The sequence below is a fragment of the Spinacia oleracea genome, chromosome 1 (genome assembly GCF_020520425.1).
Source record: "Spinacia oleracea cultivar Varoflay chromosome 1, BTI_SOV_V1, whole genome shotgun sequence".
NCBI lineage: Eukaryota > Viridiplantae > Streptophyta > Magnoliopsida > Caryophyllales > Amaranthaceae > Spinacia > Spinacia oleracea.
Window position 1 is genome coordinate 101,248,461 of NC_079487.1, and position 19,783 is coordinate 101,268,243.

At 34.9% G+C, this 19,783-nt stretch overlaps 1 protein-coding gene across 3 annotated transcripts; it reads right to left on the bottom strand.

Moving 5' to 3' along the window:
* Window positions 1–258: 258 nt before the first annotated feature.
* On the bottom strand, window positions 259–16,296 carry LOC110803289 (probable LRR receptor-like serine/threonine-protein kinase At1g56140). 3 transcript variants are annotated; one of them, XM_022008792.2, is made up of 25 exons: window positions 16,189–16,296; window positions 15,883–16,061; window positions 11,986–12,175; window positions 10,785–10,856; window positions 10,599–10,670; window positions 10,391–10,462; window positions 9,844–9,915; window positions 8,338–8,409; window positions 8,125–8,196; window positions 7,899–7,970; window positions 7,683–7,754; window positions 7,497–7,568; window positions 6,721–6,792; window positions 6,539–6,604; window positions 6,201–6,266; window positions 6,004–6,048; window positions 5,670–5,734; window positions 4,488–4,861; window positions 3,492–3,690; window positions 3,252–3,401; window positions 2,892–3,004; window positions 2,435–2,645; window positions 2,097–2,328; window positions 1,855–2,005; window positions 259–1,104 (listed from the first exon to the last, which is right to left on the bottom strand). In XM_022008792.2, the coding sequence occupies exons 2-25, from the start codon at window positions 16,040–16,042 to the stop codon at window positions 742–744; spliced, it is 3,105 nt and encodes a 1,034-aa protein (XP_021864484.2). In that variant the 5' UTR covers window positions 16,043–16,061; window positions 16,189–16,296; the 3' UTR covers window positions 259–741. The 3 variants fall into 3 exon arrangements, with proteins under 3 accessions (XP_021864484.2, XP_021864482.2, XP_021864481.1); XM_022008790.2 differs by having other exon boundaries at window positions 15,883–16,209; XM_022008789.2 differs by lacking the exons at window positions 15,883–16,061; window positions 16,189–16,296 and adding an exon at window positions 13,017–13,267.
* Window positions 16,297–19,783: the final 3,487 nt, after the last annotated feature.

Below are 19,783 nucleotides of genomic sequence, written 5' to 3' on the forward strand. Positions count from 1 at the left end.
GACACTTCTCAAATCACATAATCTTAGTTACTACTGATAACTTATTACGTAGTATTTGTTAATCATTTATGTTACTATTTATTGGGAAAACGATAGATGTGAAATGAGATATAAAAGCTTTTGCATGTTAAGCGAAATGCTAAAGGTCACGAATTACATAATAAAAAGTTTGCATTCGTATGACGTGTTAGATGACGTGTTGCGTATGAGAATTATATGAAATAAACCTTAATGGATTTAAAAATAGGGAAGATAATATGAATTAAATATGGTTTGCATATAAATAATAAATGATACACACAAAATAACAATCTAAAGTTCAATTCTAATAATGTACATGAATGAGAGCATGAAAAACGTATTATAAAATTGTCAAACAACCTCTGGCTCAATCGATCACTGGTTAAAAGAAAATAAAATTCATACTTAGTGTTTTGTTTAAGACTAAATGTCCCCTAATTGTACTAAATTGTCAAACAAAGCAGTACTTGAATAAAACTAATACATTCAGTTTGTAGGATGAAAAACTGAATACGCAAAACCAAGTTCTGCAATGAGAAGTCAAGTTCCCCTTGAACTAACAAATCCATAACACGAACTTTCTGCTGATATGATCTGCTTTCTGAATCTGAATTGAATCGCCAACTGCAGAGTCGATCTGTATGATCTGAATTTTATCATTATTATCTCAAATGACAATCAATTTATTGCATACACCAGTTTCTTGGGTATGAAATGATTTTACTGATTGCTGAAGTTGACACTGACATTATCAGCAGGTGTATTTTGTCCATGAGTAGTTGTGTAGTTACTGGTTGAAGAATAACCAGTTTTTGAATATTCAGAAGCTTCACTAGTCATAAAACTGGAGTCATCATCAACTGACCAATCTGCCAAGTAAGTCGGCTTAGATGGTATGCTTCCCACTTCAACATCACCAGATAACATTCCTAACACACGAGCCATAGTTGGACGTTGTGCTGGTGATGTTTGAGTGCACAAAAACGCTATTGTAACCACTCTTTTCACTTCATCCTTGTTGAATATTTTCAATCGTTTATCCACAAGATCCACGTCTTGATTTTTCTCGTACAAATGCCATGCCTGATGTAGCAGGGTAGATAAGAGTGACATTAGTTTGGAAGACAAAACAGCACAAGAGAAGCTAGCCTAGCACTTTTATCCCCCTTTTCAGATGGGTGGAATTTCATAATTGGAGTGAGCTTTTGGACAAAGATTGACATAGGTAATTATCAAGAGAGTATAGAAGTTACACACATGGATTTTCACCAAGGGGGAACAAATGCTAGTATTTGTAAAATATTGAGGAAAAATTGTTTTTTACCACCTAAAAAAATAGAAAATTTGTTTTTTTACCATCTAAAAAACTAAAACGTGTATTTTACCACCTAAAAAAATATTAAAACTTATTTTTTACCACCTAAAAATAAAAATAAATAGATAAAACCGTTATGTGGGGGCCACGATAACGATAGTATTTCTGATATTTTCTCTTCTTCCACGATTTCACGTATTTAACTCCATTCTTTTCCCCTGCTTCTTTTTCTTCCCATTAATTCACAAAATTGACAAAATTCAATGGCAGTTAAAGAAAATCGCAGAGAGTGTGGAAAAAATTGGAGGGAAATTGAATTAGTGGGCTCCACATAACGATTTCATCTATTTTTCGGTTTTCTAGTGGTAAAAACAAGTTTAAATTTTTTTTTTTGGGTGGTAATATACAAGTTTTAGTTTGTTAGGTGGTAAAAATTAATTTTACAATTTTTGTAGGTGGTATAAAATAATTTATCCAAATATTGATGGTAAAAGTAGGATACTCAAGTAGAATCATACCCAATCAAGAAGATACATCTCTTCCCGCCCCAAGGCGGTGTCACAATTGGACCTTCCACTAACAAGTTCAAGAGCAACAACACCAAAAGCAAACACATCAACCTTCTCTGTAAGATGACCACGCATGGCGTACTCTGGTGCGAGGTATCCACTATAAAAATATGAAAACATTATGAGAGAAAGAAAGGGAAAAGAAAGAAGAAAAAACAATGGACAATTTTATTGGTTATATAAAATCTTACACCGTCCCAGCAACACCAGTGCTCATGTGAGTTTTTTTGTCATCATATAGTTTAGCCAGACCAAAATCTGAAATTTTTGGATTAAGGTCAGAATCGAGCAGAATATTACTTGACTTAACATCTCTATGCACAATTCGAACGCGTGATTCTTGATGAAGATAAGTCAAGCCTCTAGCCACTCCCAGGCACACCTCAAAACGTTTAGCCCAGTTCAGTTCCAGTTTACTTTCACCTGTTATAAGAAAAGATAAATGAATACTAATGATAAAAAATACTATTATGATACATATATTGTATGTAGAGTAGACACACATAGAAAAAATAAAAAGATCTCGTACCAAACAAGACTTTATCAAGACTCTTGTTCTCCAAGTACTCGTAAACAAGCAAACGCTTTTCCCCATCAATGCAGCATCCGTATAATTTTACAAGGTTGCGATGCTGTACAGCAGATATAGTAGCTATTTCTGCTATAAACTGACTCTTCCCTTGTTTAGATGCTACGGAAAGTTGTTTAACTGCAACAACTCTACCATCATTCAGTGTTCCCTGTCATTGCAGACATTAGCAAAAAACAAATTGAGAAAGAGGAAAATTTCATGTATATTTCACCTTTAGCTAGGCATGATTATTCAAATGTGGACAGCTTCTTACTCTATCAATGTAAAGATTTGATGCGTAGAAGTATTGTGTAAAGTGAATAAAATAACATGTGAAACAGTTGCCAATACAGCCAATTGGTAGACAATGAGCAAAGAAACAATGCTACTTTCTATCAACTGGTACATAAATTACCTTATAGACAGCACCAAAACCTCCTTCACCAAGCTTATTTGAAGGGTCAAAATCCCTAGTAGCTGATTTCAGCTCAGTGAATGTGTATGGCTTGGTATCGATGCCAATGAACTCTGCATATTCAAAAAAAAAAAAAGCACCAATAGACAAGCACGTGAGTTCCCAAACTCGATACAAAAACAGGAAAACTTGAGGATGTTTGTTAATGCAAATGATAAGATTAAACAAGGCATAAACTTTTGGCTCTTAACTTGAAAGCAATTTACTTTAAACTTTTATGTTGCTACACTTCATGTTTATATGTATAATTGCATTAGTAACTGGAAAATACATTTCATATGCATATTTTGAAAAGCATACCATTTTCTTCTGCACGCAACCTCTTTCTTCTTTGAAAAAACAACCATGCACCCAAACAGAGAAGGGCAATGACTACAACAGGAACAATTATCCCAACAATTATAGCAGTCGTATGAGATTTTGTTGAGCTTACAGGCCTCGGTTGAAACACTGAATAACAGCCGTATGTAATCAGTTAGATCATGAAAATGAAAACAACCTCCTAATAATATAAAAGTATTATCCAACTAAATATATTACATGGAGTAACACTGATGGCTGATATAGAAGGTCCATATGTTCCTTGGAGAGGTATGCAGCATGTTCCTTTTCCGGCCCAAAAAAGATGTATTTCAAGGTAATTTGCAGTCACCTGAATAGTATAATTTCTCTGTACAGGTCTATATGACTGACCACCTGCCTCCCTACGTATGTCAAAATCTCTTTCCACTCGATTTCCCTTCATTCAAATTTTAGAAAATTAGACCAAAAGAAGCAGCAATAAGGGGCAGAAACATCACTGACCAAATTGAGTGTGTATTATCAGATTCACTACATGTGATTTCTACAAAGATATTATGGTCTTATGTGTGCATTGACTGGAAATAGTTGAGCATCAGTAGTTTTGTTTATTCACCTTTACCAATTAGTGAAGGGAAGAAACAATGATTCATGAAGGTACTAAGAGATAAATCGCAATAACTTTAAGAAACCATGTGTCAATTGAATCATTATTTCATATCTAGGAAAAAAATTGTATCTTAACCAGCACAGTTTTTTTGCAGAACAAATTTGATTAAAGCAACATTTATCATGGATCCTCATTAAGGCTCCGTTTGGTAGGGTGTAAAACGTTTTCGTGGAAAACGATTTCCCCCTTTGCAATCATTTTTCGTTGTTTGGTTTGACAAGGGATGAAAAACAGCTTTCCATAACTCACTCAAAGGTGGGAAACCACTTTTCCAACTTTCCTCCTCACCTCCCTCTCCCTTCTTCCCCTCAATCTTCACCATCTTCTCTCCCATTTTATTTTAAGGAATCAAACAAAGGAAAAGTAGTTTGGAATTGTGTTTTTCATTGGAAAATGTTTTCCATGGAAAATCATTTTACACTGAAAACGTTTTACACCAAACCAAACGGAGCCTAAATGTAATTTTTCTAGGAGTGCGATTATTATATTTCATAAAGTCATAAACCTTATCATATCCGAGAACAATGACATGAAGTTTTCTGAATAGTACAAGATCTAACCCTTACCTGGATAAAAATATCAAACATGCGTCTTCCAAGACTTCGCCAAGTTCTACCATTTGCAATTTGTATCTCTGCAAATCGCAAGAGCACGCTATAGTTACCATTCTGAAGCCCTAGACCATGGTACCTTAGGGAACCAGCTGACAGTCTCACTGTTTGGAATAGTTCAGAGTCTTGACTAATAAACTGGCGTGGAGTGTTAAATGTATAAGACACATTGTTGTTTGAGGTGAACAATCCAACATTACTGACAGCCCACGTTTCAGAGCTAGGCACAAAATAAGTGGCAGGACCAAGAGCCTCGTTATCTCTTTCATATACAATTTGATTGGATGCTCTAATCTGCGGACCACCGCACTTAATTGCAAAGTTAGAATCTGCAAAATGGTTTACCAGAATGATGAATGCAAATGGAAATAAAATTCTACATTTCTACTTGGTTATTCAAATCAATCAAATGACTTTATGCTGAGCAGGAATTGCAATATGGAAATTGACAGTTCAGATAGATACAAAAGCAAAAAAGGTTAGATGTCACAACATAAGTGACTGCTGTTGTTCATAGAATTTCTTTTGTTAGAAAACTGTTTCCTTCAAATAATTCCCAATAACACCATTAAAGAAGAGGTTGGCACTTACTCTTTGGAGTCTCCAGATTGAGGAAATGTCAAAGTATTTCTAAAAACCTATTAGGGTTTATGCCGGAAGGTCTACTATAGAAGCTATACATTTGATAAGGCGAATGGTGGAGTATTATGGGGTGAGGAAGAAGGAACTGCACATGAATAGACCATTGATAAAATTTTGTTTCTAGGTGTGAATTTCTTCACTTTGCCTCATCATTTACAAACTTTCAAATGACATTATCCAAGTTTCATCATATATAATTATCGAGTGACACAAAAATTGCACTGGATCCCTCTAGCAAGATCCATATAAAATTTTCTCCTAAAATCAGTATTTTTCATGACAATAATGCTGCACAATTCTGTTGAAATCCAGTCACAGCGAAAGGGTGAATTTGTGTACTAGATGAGAACTCAAGCGAAAAAGAATCTCTTACAATCTAGTCAACGAGAACATGTTTGATAAGCTATAATCCCTCCTACAGAATGGTTTCATACAAAACTGAGATAGTCTACAAAATGAAATTAATCAAACATAAGAACCGGAAAATATACTTACAGCGTCCTAAACCAGCGTTGCAAGGGAATCCATTTTCCAAACAGTTCAACCCAGATGGCAAAGATCTGTAACCCAGATGGCAAATATCAAATGCTCTGATTAGATGCTGACTGTAACCAAGTCAGTAAGCTATTAATCAGTAGAAACTATAAAGTATTTTATGTGTTTCACAACAAATTAGCACTCTGTCAAACTAGCTGCGGTTCACAAAAATTCAATGAAACTGCATTTGATATGTTCCGTTTGACAAGGCATGTAATAATCATTCAGAAAGCATCATCAATGAAATAATAATCCAGAACATATAGCATTGGCATGAGAATAGGGTTATAACCTGCTGTTTGAGCTCGTTATGGAGAAATTATTTGCAACTAAGTTACTGCATTCACACAGAGAAATTTGATAAGAAAACAGGAAATATAGGAAAATATAAACGGATAATGAAACATGCATTGCATACAATTGTGATAGTGAGAAGGTAGCAACAAGGAAAACTTTACAAAATCCCACTCTTCAATGGATAAAACATACAATTGTAGATTCCGTTGGCTGACCCAAGAAGGTAAGCTCCCAGATAATTGATTGTAGGAAACATCTCTGCATACAGGAAAAAAGTTAAATTTCTGAAATTAGAAAAATTATAAATTTAATTTCACAAGATAACATAAATTAGGAGTATACTAGTATAGACATAGGTTGATTTGTTTTCTATTCTACAGGAACACAATGTTCCTAGTTACTACTCCGTATATATTAAATTCCCTTATCTACTTCACAGGAAGTGTCTAATGATCGGTGTGAAGGTTTCAATTTTCTGAGAGCATACACAAAAACATACTTAAGCATGCATGCATAAGTGCATAACTTACATATTAGCCAGAGATGAGCTTTTTTGAGCTGGCAGAGGACCAGTGAGCCTATTATTTCCAAGGAACCTGAGCAGAAATATAGAATCATCTTCAGTAAATACCTGAACTACATGTTGTGCTAAGATATTCATACTTCTGATATTTGTCACTTTCAGATAAGTACAAAAGGAAAAATTACTCACAAGTGCGTAAGTGAGCCAAAATTGAAGACAGAGTTTGGAATTTGTCCTGTTATGCTGTTAAAGCTTAGGTCCCTGTTACAGGTTCACTTTCATAAGCACAAAAGGAAATTGAACAGGAAACATGAAAGGAGGATAAATGACAACATAAACAAAAGTAAATCCATCTCCCGGATAATTAACCACTGATTCTAGCTGATCCGGTAGAGTGATTGCAAAAATAAGTGTAAGGTTATTAATACAGTAACTGCATCCTCTCTCTATTCCCCAAGTTACAAAATAATGATTACAGGAAAATTCTAGAAACCAATAAATTGCAGGTTATGATAATACATTTAAACAGTATATATATTATGGATACCAGTAAGTACAAACCAACAATAAAAAAAACTACTTTCAGTTGCTATTATCCAAAACAAAATTACTTGCTTGTGTTATAAGCTTTGTAGAAGCCCATAAGGTCCTAGTATCTACAACACAAAAGGCTTCTTTGCTTGTGTTAATGTAGAACATATTTTCTAGACATCATATATCCAACAACTTACTACTTTATCTACATACAAGTGACACAACAGAAACAATTTCCGCTGCATGACCCCAATATTTAAACAAAGATCCTTCGCCTTGCTTTTCGTTATATCCCATAAATACAGTTTACAAAATAATGTCTGCTTCATTAAGGCCAAATGAAGTGATCCAACAATAATATTATACTTCGTATGAGTTTTAGCTGTATGTAGCAAGGGCATATTCTACACAGATCATGGGGAACAACTTACAGCTGAGTCAAACTTTGCAGTTGTCCTATGTTACGGGGTATGGGACCTGTGATGTTGTTATCCCTCAGAATTCTGCAAGGAACCACAATATTTTTCAACGAGTCAAAAAGATGACAACAGAGTCATAGTAAATAACAGCATAGAGAAGTTCATCTGCATGATAGTCATATACTGATATGGCCTTACAAGATGTTTAAAGAGGTAATACTAGTTACAAATTCCAGAGAAGAACTGCTATTTGACAAGCCACTAATCCTCCTGCATTTCATATAACAAGTTAAGTTACTGAATGTATTTTTGAAAAACATATTTGCACTCAATTTCATGGTTTACGGCTATACACTAACATATAGTGTGATAGAGAGGAAAACGGAGATTAAACAGCCAAGAAAATTAACTCACAGCTCCTGCAAGGAAGTAAGATTGGACAGCGATGATGGTATTGGTCCACGAAATGAGTTTCCTTCAAGCCTCCTGCATGGAATAACACCAACCAAATTATAGTACATAACGAGTGCTATTATCAGGTATCATATTCCTTATTGTACGAATTACATCATCAAAGTAAATGAAAAGTAGGCGAGGGGAAAAAGATGAATGAATAGGATTGCTTTAATGAAGTTCTCACAGGACTTGAAGCTGAGTCCAATTTCCTATGAATTCGGGTATCACACCAGTAAGTTCTATGTCTGATGCCCACCTGAATGATCAAAGAGGTACAACTCAGTAAAAGTGATAAAACAATGAAACTTGAACAAAATACATTTTAAAGTAGTTTAGTTAGAACTTGGCGTTATTTATGGAAATGAGTTTATGAAGGGAAAATTTAGTGATGTCTTACAGAATCAGTAGATTTTGCAAATTAGCAAAAGTTGAAGGGATTACACCACTAACTCCAGAACTGTCAATGTACCTGTCATGGAAACCGAGCAATAAGACACATGCATAATTCCCTTTAAAGGAAAAAACATAATATAAAACCTTGATACACACCTGCAAAAGCTACATGCTCATTGCAAAACGAGGCCAAATGTATATATTCTTATCACCATAATTTGTCAATACTGCCTTCCATGTAATGTGGACGATGTCTAGGCACGTTGGTTCTACACTGTAGTTACTACTATCTAGATAATACGGAGTTCAAGTATGTACTAAGTTACTAACAACTGGCAGAATATTTTATTAAAAGGATTAAACAATGGCAATCTGCTGCAGTTTTGTTTGTTCTGTATCTAAAACCTGGTCGGGAGGAAAAAAAAAGGTGAAATTCACTTCTATGAAGTGCATGCAAAAAAACTTGATCTATCTGTTTACTTTACAGGAGAATTATAGCGAACATCTTGTACTCCACAACTAAATCCTAAAATCATCCATTTTAGCTGCTTGATTTTCAAAACTTGTTATCTACTCTTGCCAAGTCATGTGGTTGATATAACATGAAAAGTGGATACCTTATAGATGACTTCTAGCTTTATGAAAAAAAGGAAACATTTCACAAAGGTACTTCCAGTTTTGTTGCAATTTCACTGAGGTGGTACCCACTCGGATTATCAGGGCCTTAAATTTGAAATCATAGTTTGGGATATTGTAAAGTCTAGTACATCATCAAACTCTATAAAGTGGTGTCATTTAACCACTGACCTCTTGTCGCTCAGATGCTCATCTTTTTTAAACAAACCCTATAAGTGAATACATTTTTACCGGGCCCAAAATTATTGTGAAACGCTAATAGTCATCTCAGATGAAAAATACCCAGTCCATAACCTGAACCTGGAAGAAAATAATCAAATTTTGACACCAGCACCTGTGCTGTACCTAAGTCAAGCGTGAGGAACTGAGGGTACATCAATGAAAGTGCACCAAACATTCAGGTAATATTCGAGCACCTCTAATGTATCATTTTTTCCAATACCTCTAATGGCTCACATACCTAGAAAAAATGAAAAATCCAGAGGAAGGACAAAGGACAGGGTGATCCTACAATTCATAATGGTACATGGACTTTCTCAAGCTTTGTGACCGTCAATGTCCTGAGTAAAACGAATTTTCATAATAGGATAGCTTATTTTAGATGCTAATCAAAACTGGTTAGGATAGAAAAGAAACCTTTCTTGTTTCGTTGGCTCTTAAGATAAAAGAATGGTACCCCTGGGGGTAAGGGATTAGATGTATGCAGCCTTGAAAACTATATTGAAATAAGTGCTCAGACCTTCTAGAGCTACAGTCTGACAGAACCCAACAAAAACATGGTAATGCCAAAAAGTTATTTCCTACTAAGAGTCTCATTCATGCATCAGTTTGTAGATAAAAACTGCGATAATTCTTGGAACAAATCAGAGCTTACAGTTGCTGCAGAGTTCTTATGTTTCCAATCTCTGATGGAAGGGGGCCAGAGAAATTGTTTCCACCAGCACCCCTGCAAATGTAGCACGCAATGTATCAGAGCCAATATACATTTTATACTGTATACTTCAATTTTTCCTCCACTCAGGAATCATCATATATACAAATCACAGAAACTCGGAAGGATATGCTAAGTAGGGGGGATAAGAGGATATCAGACATTTTATTTTCATATTTATTTTTAGGGTACTTTATTAGATCATGAAGTTTATTATAATCTTTGATTATCAATATCAGCTGATGAGCTGATCTGTAAAATTAGAAGCTTTTATCTATATAAATATCCCAATATGCTATGTTGATGTTTGAAATACAGAATGAACTGTAACTCAGAGTTTTGACTGTAGATGTTCTTCATCAGCGATCAGAATACGACTTCTAAGGACATTCACGAAATAAAATCATTCAATGAAACTGCAATAATAGTTCCCATAGTACGATTAAAGATGTAACTAATATAAGAAAATTGACAGATGCAGAAAACTCACAGTACTATCAGCTCAGTAAGTAGACCGAGTTCTCTCGGAAGTGGCCCAGATAATGCATTAATACCGAAACTCCTAGAAAATATTTCAAAATGGAATTAAAAAAGATATAAAGAGAAGATGGCAATGGCAATGGCAATGGCAATTGGAAAATCATCTAAATTATCATTAATGAAATATTTGTAGATTATCTGATTTGCACAGTGCATACAGGTATTGCATGCGAGTTAGGTTCCCAATGCCTGAAGAGATAGAACCTGTCAAGTAATTTTGTGCCAAATTCCTACACAGCAAGAAGGCGTCACTTATTAGATAACATGAACAGAGAGCATGTGTTCATCTTATACAGAGTAAAACCAAGACAGAGATGATACTTCCAAAGTAAAGAGAACCATACAAATTAGTGAGGTAAACCAAATTCCAGAGCTCGTCAGGTAGCACGCCTATTGCATCTATTGCATAGACCTTCCTGTCAGAATTTAAGACAGAGACTTCAGTTTCCATATCCATGAAGTCCTTGATGTATGAAAAGGGTCAGAAAAACAATATCCAGGTACTCCTGAGTAACATTGCAGTACTAAAGCTGATTATTGCTCAGCCTATTTACTTCAATTATATATAGGAATATGTAAACCTGTCATAAGTTATTAAGTTACCTGCCATAAAATCTAAACCCTATCCCCGTTTGGACTTAAAACACAAGTTTATTAACTCTGAAATAAATTTCAATCTAAACTACATTGAACCAAAAATTCAGGTTCAATTTGGTTAGGGACTTAGGGTTAGAGACGACTCGTTTTCTCAAGCTATAATATGTTATTCTAATACTATGGAATATAGAAGAATTTATTCATCCATTAAGGATGTGTGAACAGACTTACAGCTTCAGGGCTTCCCAATAGACAGACAAGTGTCCCTAACACTTCACAGTCACAAACATGTTAATGCCTATGATCATCACTAGTCTATGCAATTGTTTAATCAATGTATCATAAATATACATTGATAAAAACAAGAAGTGATAAACTGGGTTTCTTGAGCTGGAAAAGCCTCGGCCTGAACCTACTCCAGCTCAAGGGTAGGGGCCAGGGTGATATAGAAGCTCTCAAGTTCTCTGAGGTACTCAAAATATTCTCCAATTCCTTAATGAGTTTGTTTGAGGCCTTGGAAAGCATACTATCCTTCCAAAGTCGATTCCACAAGTCTCTCATAAAACGGGTGATGTTAAAAAGCAAGGGAAAATAGCCAATTAAAAGATAAGGAATTGGACAAAAGGCCATCATTTGGTTTAAAATAAGAATTGAGGGGGGAAAAACTTGATCTTTTGTTGGTTACCTTTTCTTTTTTCTTTTTTTTTGAGGGAATTTGATGGTTACCTAGTTAAGGGAATTCTTGTTAGTTTTTTTTTGAATAAAATTCCACTAATTTGCGCGAAGCTAAAATAAGACTCCCATGACGGACACTAATCCAATGCCTAAAATCGAAGTAAATATAGGACAAAATTAAGGAAAACCTCATAGATGTGATACAGTTCATTTACAAATATTGCATGGAGCAAACAGAGAATGAAATAAGAAGCAGAAGAAGAAGCAGCTTACAGAGCAGTAATATGGCATGTAGTGTTGTCATCATAACTGCAATCACATTTGATGAAAGGGTTATACTCAGGATTATCAATTACAATCGTGTCAACAAGAGCTGCTCCAGAACATGGATCTCCTGTTGTATTCCATTGTCGCGTGTTTGCAGGCTTTTGCCATTGCTGTAGAATTGAATTCAGTGCTTGGGCTGCAAATAGGAATTACAGATTCAATTTAATAGAAGTATGTTACAAAAAAAATTAGAGGCAAAAATTATAATGTGTCCAATATCCAGAATCACATACTTCCTCAATTCCTTGAATATTGCACTATGGTTGATTTTACACTTTACAACACATACTTTGACTCTTAATATCTTGAATTATGTATAAATAATTATAAAAAGTTGATATTTAGATAATATATTTCGATACAAATTTAACAAAGATCCCACATTATTATAATTTTCCTGGTTTATAAAACACAAAAGATGACCAAAGTCTAGTGTAAATGGTGTAAAAAATAAGATGGTGCAATATTTATGGACGGAGGAAGTATTAAAACATTCATTGGTGTTTTAAATTTCAAATTGAGCTACTAGTACTCTAGTAGGCTACTACAAGCCAATAGCCACCCCTCCCCCATCCCCTTCCACAATCCATGCATGATGACATAAAAACACATATGATAAGTTTCAAGTCATATTGATAGTTCCATGCACTGCACGAAATTAAAAACTAAATTTTTAACACCAAAAAAAAGAAGAACAATAAGCAGTACTCCCTATATCTCTCATTGAAGTATAAATTGCCTCTCAATTTACCCTTTAGGTAGCCGGTTATAAATAAATCTAAGTGGTATTTGGAAAGAAAAATAATACGATCTTGTCTCAACTTGGTGTTTTTCTTTCTCCGTAGATTTGCATTTCCAACTAACACCATTTCCCAAATGGAAAAAGTAAATAATTTTGAGTGAGAAATTGATATTGAGTTGAAAACAAATGAGTTGAAGTAAGAAAAGATGAAAGAGAGTAAAACAGCAGAGAGAACCTTCAGCAGGGTCAGTGGTGACATTACGAGCACTATTCTGAGCTCCAACAAATGAACAAAGCAGCAACATTACAACACACCACAATGTCCTTACAACAACAGCGTTAGCCATCACCAGCAGCGGTGACGGCGACGGCGGCGGCGGCCTTTCCCGTAGCAAACCACCTCTGTTATGCATTGCTCCGTACAAGTTTAAGTATGAACTTTATGAATGGAGATAAGATTAGTGAAGCATGGATTCCCAAATGCGGAGGGTGTCGGTTTATATAAATCCAAGTTGAGGTACTACTAGAGTTGACTTGACCTTTAGTGAAGGTAACGACTACTCGACTACTACTCTACCTCGTTGCAAACTTGCAACTTGCAACTCATGGGGTCATAGAGTTCATGTTCATATCTATTGTAGAATACTAGATTGACTCAATTTGTCAAGTCAAGTCCAACCTTGTCATTTAGTTTTCCCATATATTGGACGGGGAAAAATTCAATGATCAAAGTTATGTATTGGAATTGTCAATTACTATTTTAAATGTTGCAATAGATAATAAAGAATGGGAGAAGTACCAAGTATCTAATGAGAATCTCTTGAGAACATGATTGTCATTTATAGGTATTGTTTCCGTCATTATTTAATGTTCCCTATGTAAACTTTAAATTCTCTTCGTTTCAATTTTATATTATTTTGTTCCGTTTGATTTAACAAAAAAAACACTTTTTAGGAAAAGCACAATTTTAGACTAGTTTTTCTTTCTTTGGCTTCGTATAAGAAAAATCATAGAAAAATAAAATGAGAACGGATGTTTGAGGATTGATGAGAAGAGAGAGAGACAAGAAGGAAAATGTGATTTCCTTTCCTCGTGGAAAATATTTTCCAGAACAAATAATAAAAAGTAATTGATAAAAGAAAATTCATTTTCCTAAAAAAATACTATACACCAAACATGGTAAATTGTTCACATCCTGTAGACCACGTAAATTTAGAAAAATAAATACAGACGATGGTGACACTAAATAGATTTGTTGGTGAAGAAATCAAAAGTAATACCCAATATTTGAGGGCAAAAAAAGAAGGAAATGCATGTACACGTTAAATTGGTCGGAAAGACAACACATCAGTACCATTGTAAGCATAACAAATATTATTAGACACATCAAAATCACCGTTATATTACAATGGTATCATTATTATGATTAATGGTATTGGATACAAATTTGTTTGTTTGGAAGTTAGAACAAAAACGTCAATACTATTGTAAGCATAAAAGATATGGAATAACGTTATACATGGTACGAAGTACTTCATATCAAATTATCATTGCACTACTCAATGATATCATTTCGAGTAACTATATTACAATCTCAGAAAAATATATCAGACCAAAATAAGTTCAAATATGGTACTTATAAGTTCAAAAACTCAAAAAAGGTACTTTAAAGTTAAAAAATGGTGTTCATTTCTCAATATGGTACTCAATTTTCAAAATAATGATAAAATTACCGCCTAATCCTTGAATATGTGTTTGAAAACACATTTTTGAAATGGACCTCTCCGCCCTATATCATTTCAGTGCACAATGGTATTAATTTTAATTTTTAAATAATACTCCAGCAATTTTATAGTAACTTGTCTATTATTTTGCGCGCGGAAAAAAAACAGTACCCTTACGAAAATAATGATAGTGGGGCCTATGGCTGCTGTGTTACTGAAAAACAACAATACAAGGTGGCCACATGAGGACGAACAACTTTTTTTTTTAAAAAACAGTAACACCCTGTAGAATAATTAGTCCATTATCCTTGTCAGATAAGGACATAAATAACAGTTACAAATATGACAAATATTATCCTTAATCATTTTCAGTATTCAGATTTAAGAATTTACGGATTAACTATTGCTCGTAATAATTTACGTCAAACGTTCATAAAATTATTCTCGAGAACTGAAAACTAAAAATAAAAAAATAAAAAATAAAAAAAATCAAAGTAACCTGTTTTGATCGGACACGTTTGTCAATGCACAACTTTCACCACCAATTTCTTTAACTACATATTATAAAAACTTATAAAATATCAATATTTTGAAAATATATATTAAGATGAATCCAACAATATATTATATACTAACATTTCTTTTCATATACTAGAAATAAAATAGGGTCAAAGTGTATAGTGCAAAAAGTCAAAACATGTCGAATATTAAGGGACGGTGGGAGTAGTTGTAATTGATAAAATAAACATCAAAAGGTCTTGCGCGCACAAGGTGTACAATAAATTTATTATACACCAAGATAACTTTAACCTTTTTTGTAACTTTAACCTAGTTTTGATTAACTTTTATATTAGTAAAAAATTGATAGATAAATATTTTAAAGGTTAAATGATCAATTTTATACATTATTAGTGATTTTGAAGAAATAAGTTATACTAAAATGAAAAAATTTATCACTTAAAAATAGATAACTTTTACATATATAAGCTTAACTTTTAAGCATTTTGAGTTAACTTGTACCCGGTATACAATATTTATTGTACATCCATTATAAATAAGAATTCTTGAATAAACATAGTGTATGGAGCAATGGAGGCATGGAGCATATAATTGCTGGAGCATCTGATGCTCTCTTGACTTTAATAACCTCCAATATCATAATTTGCCTATACAACTAATCAAAATTACTAAATGAACAAGTGACAATTAATGTCTATTTTATACCCAAGTGTAATTAAATTGCGTGCGAAGATACAGAGAGAAACAACTTGTGAAGTATATTACTCTATATGAACAATTGAGCACCGAACTATCAGGAGATTGTTAATAAAACTAATACATACTTCGTATATAATGGAGGAGAGAAGGAAAGAGAACCTTCAGCGGGAGCAGTAGTGGCGCGGCTAGTATTCTGAGCAGTAGCACCTGGGCTCGCCGCCATAACCAGCACCGCAATCAGGCAACACCGCCACCGTGTCGTCGTTTGAATAGTGAATTTCTGTAGCGGCCGCTGCGGAGGGAAATTACTTGGTGTCATGGCAGACGTTTTTGAAGATCTGTTGTTTAAGTGGAAAAGTCAGAGCGATGGCTTAGATGATGAAAGGGATCAAGAATTAAGAGTAGTTGGTGGATTAATTAAAAAAATAACTTCTTTTTTTTGGCATAAAGCAATTCAAATTATACCTGCAAATTAGTCAACTTGAACCAACTGCGGAATTATCCTATTATTTTTTTTAGTTTTATAATCATCACTTGTACAGTACACCATATGGGCGGAATACTGCGACGAGTACGACTCTAAACTCTCAACTGATACAAATTCTCCGTATGTAAGGGTGACGCCTTCAATCTTAAGACTCTGTTATATCAACTTTTCATTAATTTTTTATTATCTAGACTGGGATATTTTCGTAAATATTTTTCTTGAAAACTGTAGGTGGTATAATGTTAGGTGTTGGTTGTATATTTGTAGTTAATTGATTGTATATTACTCGGTGTTGATTGTATACCACTTATCGTTGACTGGATATTTTATGACTGCTGATGAATTACTAAAATGCAATATTATTTATTGGTAAGTGATTGACTGTATATTTATAGTTGTGGATTATTTATTAGTAAAAGCTTGTTGTATATTGTGAGCTATTGATTGTATATTATATAGTTGTTGATGTATTATGAAAGTACAATAATGACCGTACATGTGACCCATATTTGATGACACGTCATTGTACTTTAACCCAAACTTAAAGGCATTTTCGTAATAAAAGCATCAATAACTCACCTATTTTTACCAATCCCACTTGCATGGACTAGGGTATTTTCGTAAATTAGCAGTGATAGACCAGGAGGATTTCACGTGACCTAACCTACCTCCTTCCCCTTCTTTCTCTCCCTCCCAGTGTTCCCACCACACCATCCTTTCCATTTTCTCTCTCCTCTCATTCTCCCATGGCTTCCGAAGAAGACCAGCCTATCTACAACGATGACGATTTTGACGATGATGATGATAGTGAGCCTCTCAATAGTGGTGTTCCTGACGATGGGAAGAGAAAGAGAAGCGTCGTCTTCTTCAACGAATTTGCAGAGTTTAAGCAAGTCGCCATGAAAATGAACCAGTAAAAACATCATTGATAACAATCAACGGGTGTTGTTGTCGCTGATGATTGTTATGATTCAAAAAAAAAAGGCTTACTATTTACCGCCCCATTGACAGGCTAAAGTCGTATCACCTAATCAAAAATAACCTAAGTCTACTAGCTAGGTAGCAAGGGAAGTCAGGATCGAATCCACAGGGAAACAGGCGTTCTTCCTACTATCAATTAATTAAACTAGACTATTGGGAACAAGAGTTGGTTGGTGGTTTGTATGATAAACTACGAACGATAATTAAACAAGAATGAATCAATATATTAAGGAATCTAGGGTATAGGTTCGCCAACAAACAATAATCCAGGACATTGAACAATCGCGATAATCAACAAAGTAATTAATTAGACTAGCATGCTCTCTCAAGTCGATATTAATCATAGACTTAGAATTAACGGGCTCTCGCTACGTATTAACTCTAATTCCACCTATTGACACAAGCCTAAACATCAAATTGCATCTCTCGAATCTTAATTTGATATTGCATAACTACCACAATTAAACCTGCGCAAATCTAATTGTATAGTGAAATAAACCAATCAATAGGAATCAATTACAATGCCAACAATCAAAATCATTCAATCATCCCTTCATATTATTCATGGATCCCCAACTCTAGAAATTAAACTACTCAAGCATGTTGACAATAAACAAAACAATAATCATAATTGAAATCATTATTAAAGCAAAACAATAAATTGAAATAAGAAATAATACCTATTTGAAGAACAAAGGGAAGTGAAAGCTTGAATTTTTATTGAGAATTAAACTAAGTGTTTTTGCATAAACTAGAGAGAAAACTAGGCTAAGGGAAATAATACTAAGGTTCAATACTAGAAAATAAAAGTGTCCTCTAAAAATAATTAAAGCTTGTTTATATAGTTTACCAAAATAAAGCCTAAAAAACGGAAAATAAATGCGCGAAAAACTGCTGGAGGTTGGCGTCGCCCGATCGGGCGATCCACTCGATAGTCGGCCCGATCGGACCAAAATCAGCCCGATCGGGCGGTTTGTGAACTCTCCACATAGGCTCCAGGATGACCGCCCGATCCGGATCGGGCGAGCTGCGCCCGATCGAGCGCGCGTTGATGAATCCAAATTTCCAATAATTCCGCCCGATGGTTGCATTTCGCACTCAGCTTCCAGGGAGATTTGCAATCTTCAATGTAGCTCGCCCGTATCACTGAGTCTAACTCTCGGGGCTCAACCATAAGCATTCAAGGCTCCCGAAAGTCGACGATGGAGGTCCCGAACTTCCTCGGGCTCATATAGTGGCCTAGATCAACATGAAACGGGTCTAAAAAGACCAATTTCTCATAATCAAACCTGAAACTCAAGGCACACTCAATAACACACATTAGTACTAGAAACGGCTCCTAAGAGCACGTTTGACACATAAAAGTACTAAGGGACGGGGGTAAAAATACTATATAAAACATGCATATCACCCATATTACTCAAAATCCTCCCATTCATTTACTCATATACTGTAATACCCCGAATTTTTAAAACTCGATTAATTATGCTTAATTATTTTTATTTAGCTTAAATCGTTTTAAATCCTAAATTCGAACTTTATTTTAATTAACAAAGTTTTATTTCACTTGAATTTTTAATATTGCTACACGATTTATTTTTCAGTTTATAATTTAATTTTTATATTTACGAGCTTAACGAACTTTTTAAATTTTAATTATTTTCGGATTTCTAAATTTATTTTATTCGGAAACTAAAGTAATTATTTAACGTTCTTAATTTTATTCGGAAACGAAATTTATTTTTCGTTAACGATATATTTTTTTTTATATAAAGAATTAATTTAGCTAAACATTTCTATTTTTAGTAGTTTCTTAAAATAACAACTAAAATCTAAAATTTTACCTATTCTAAAAATTATGAAAATGCTCATGCACACTCAAAGCCAAAATACACAACTCTCTTCTACTCCTCTTTCACGTGTCAACCAAGTCAATGAGCAGAAAATTTTCTTACTTTCTTGACTCCTCTTTCTCCCTAATTCAGTCCAAGTTCATTTCCTTGGGCTCCAAGTACTACAGCTTCTTCTTCAATCTACATGTCTTCAAAAACCAGAAAATTGAGATGGGATTTCAACAACAACAAAAAAAAAAAAAAATACAATTTCAATCATCCCTCCCATTCTCTTCTCTGTCGAACCACCACCACCCTCAGTGGCTGCTGCCACTGAAACCACCACCAATCAACATCCCCTCCACCATCTCAGCACCACCATTGTACCCCCGTTGTCCTCCCTCCCCTTCTCCTCGTCGCTCCCCTGCCTCTCTCCCCTGCCTCTCTCCCTTTCCCGACCCCGCCAGCACACCACCACCATCTCACACCACCACCTCCAGCCACCCCATCACTCTATCAACCAACCTCCGCCTCAAATCCCCGGCGAGCTTCCCTCCCTCCGCCCAGAACTGCCTCAAGTTACGACCACAAATCCCCCTGTTTTCCCTCTCTGTTTCTCACACTCACCACCCTCCTCTCACAACTCCGTCGCCGCAAACCACTGTTCACCACCGTCGCCTCCAGGCGCGGTTCGCGGTGATGCGCCGCCCAGCCCAGCCACCTTATTCCTCCCCCATCTCTCTCCTCCCCTTCGTGCCTC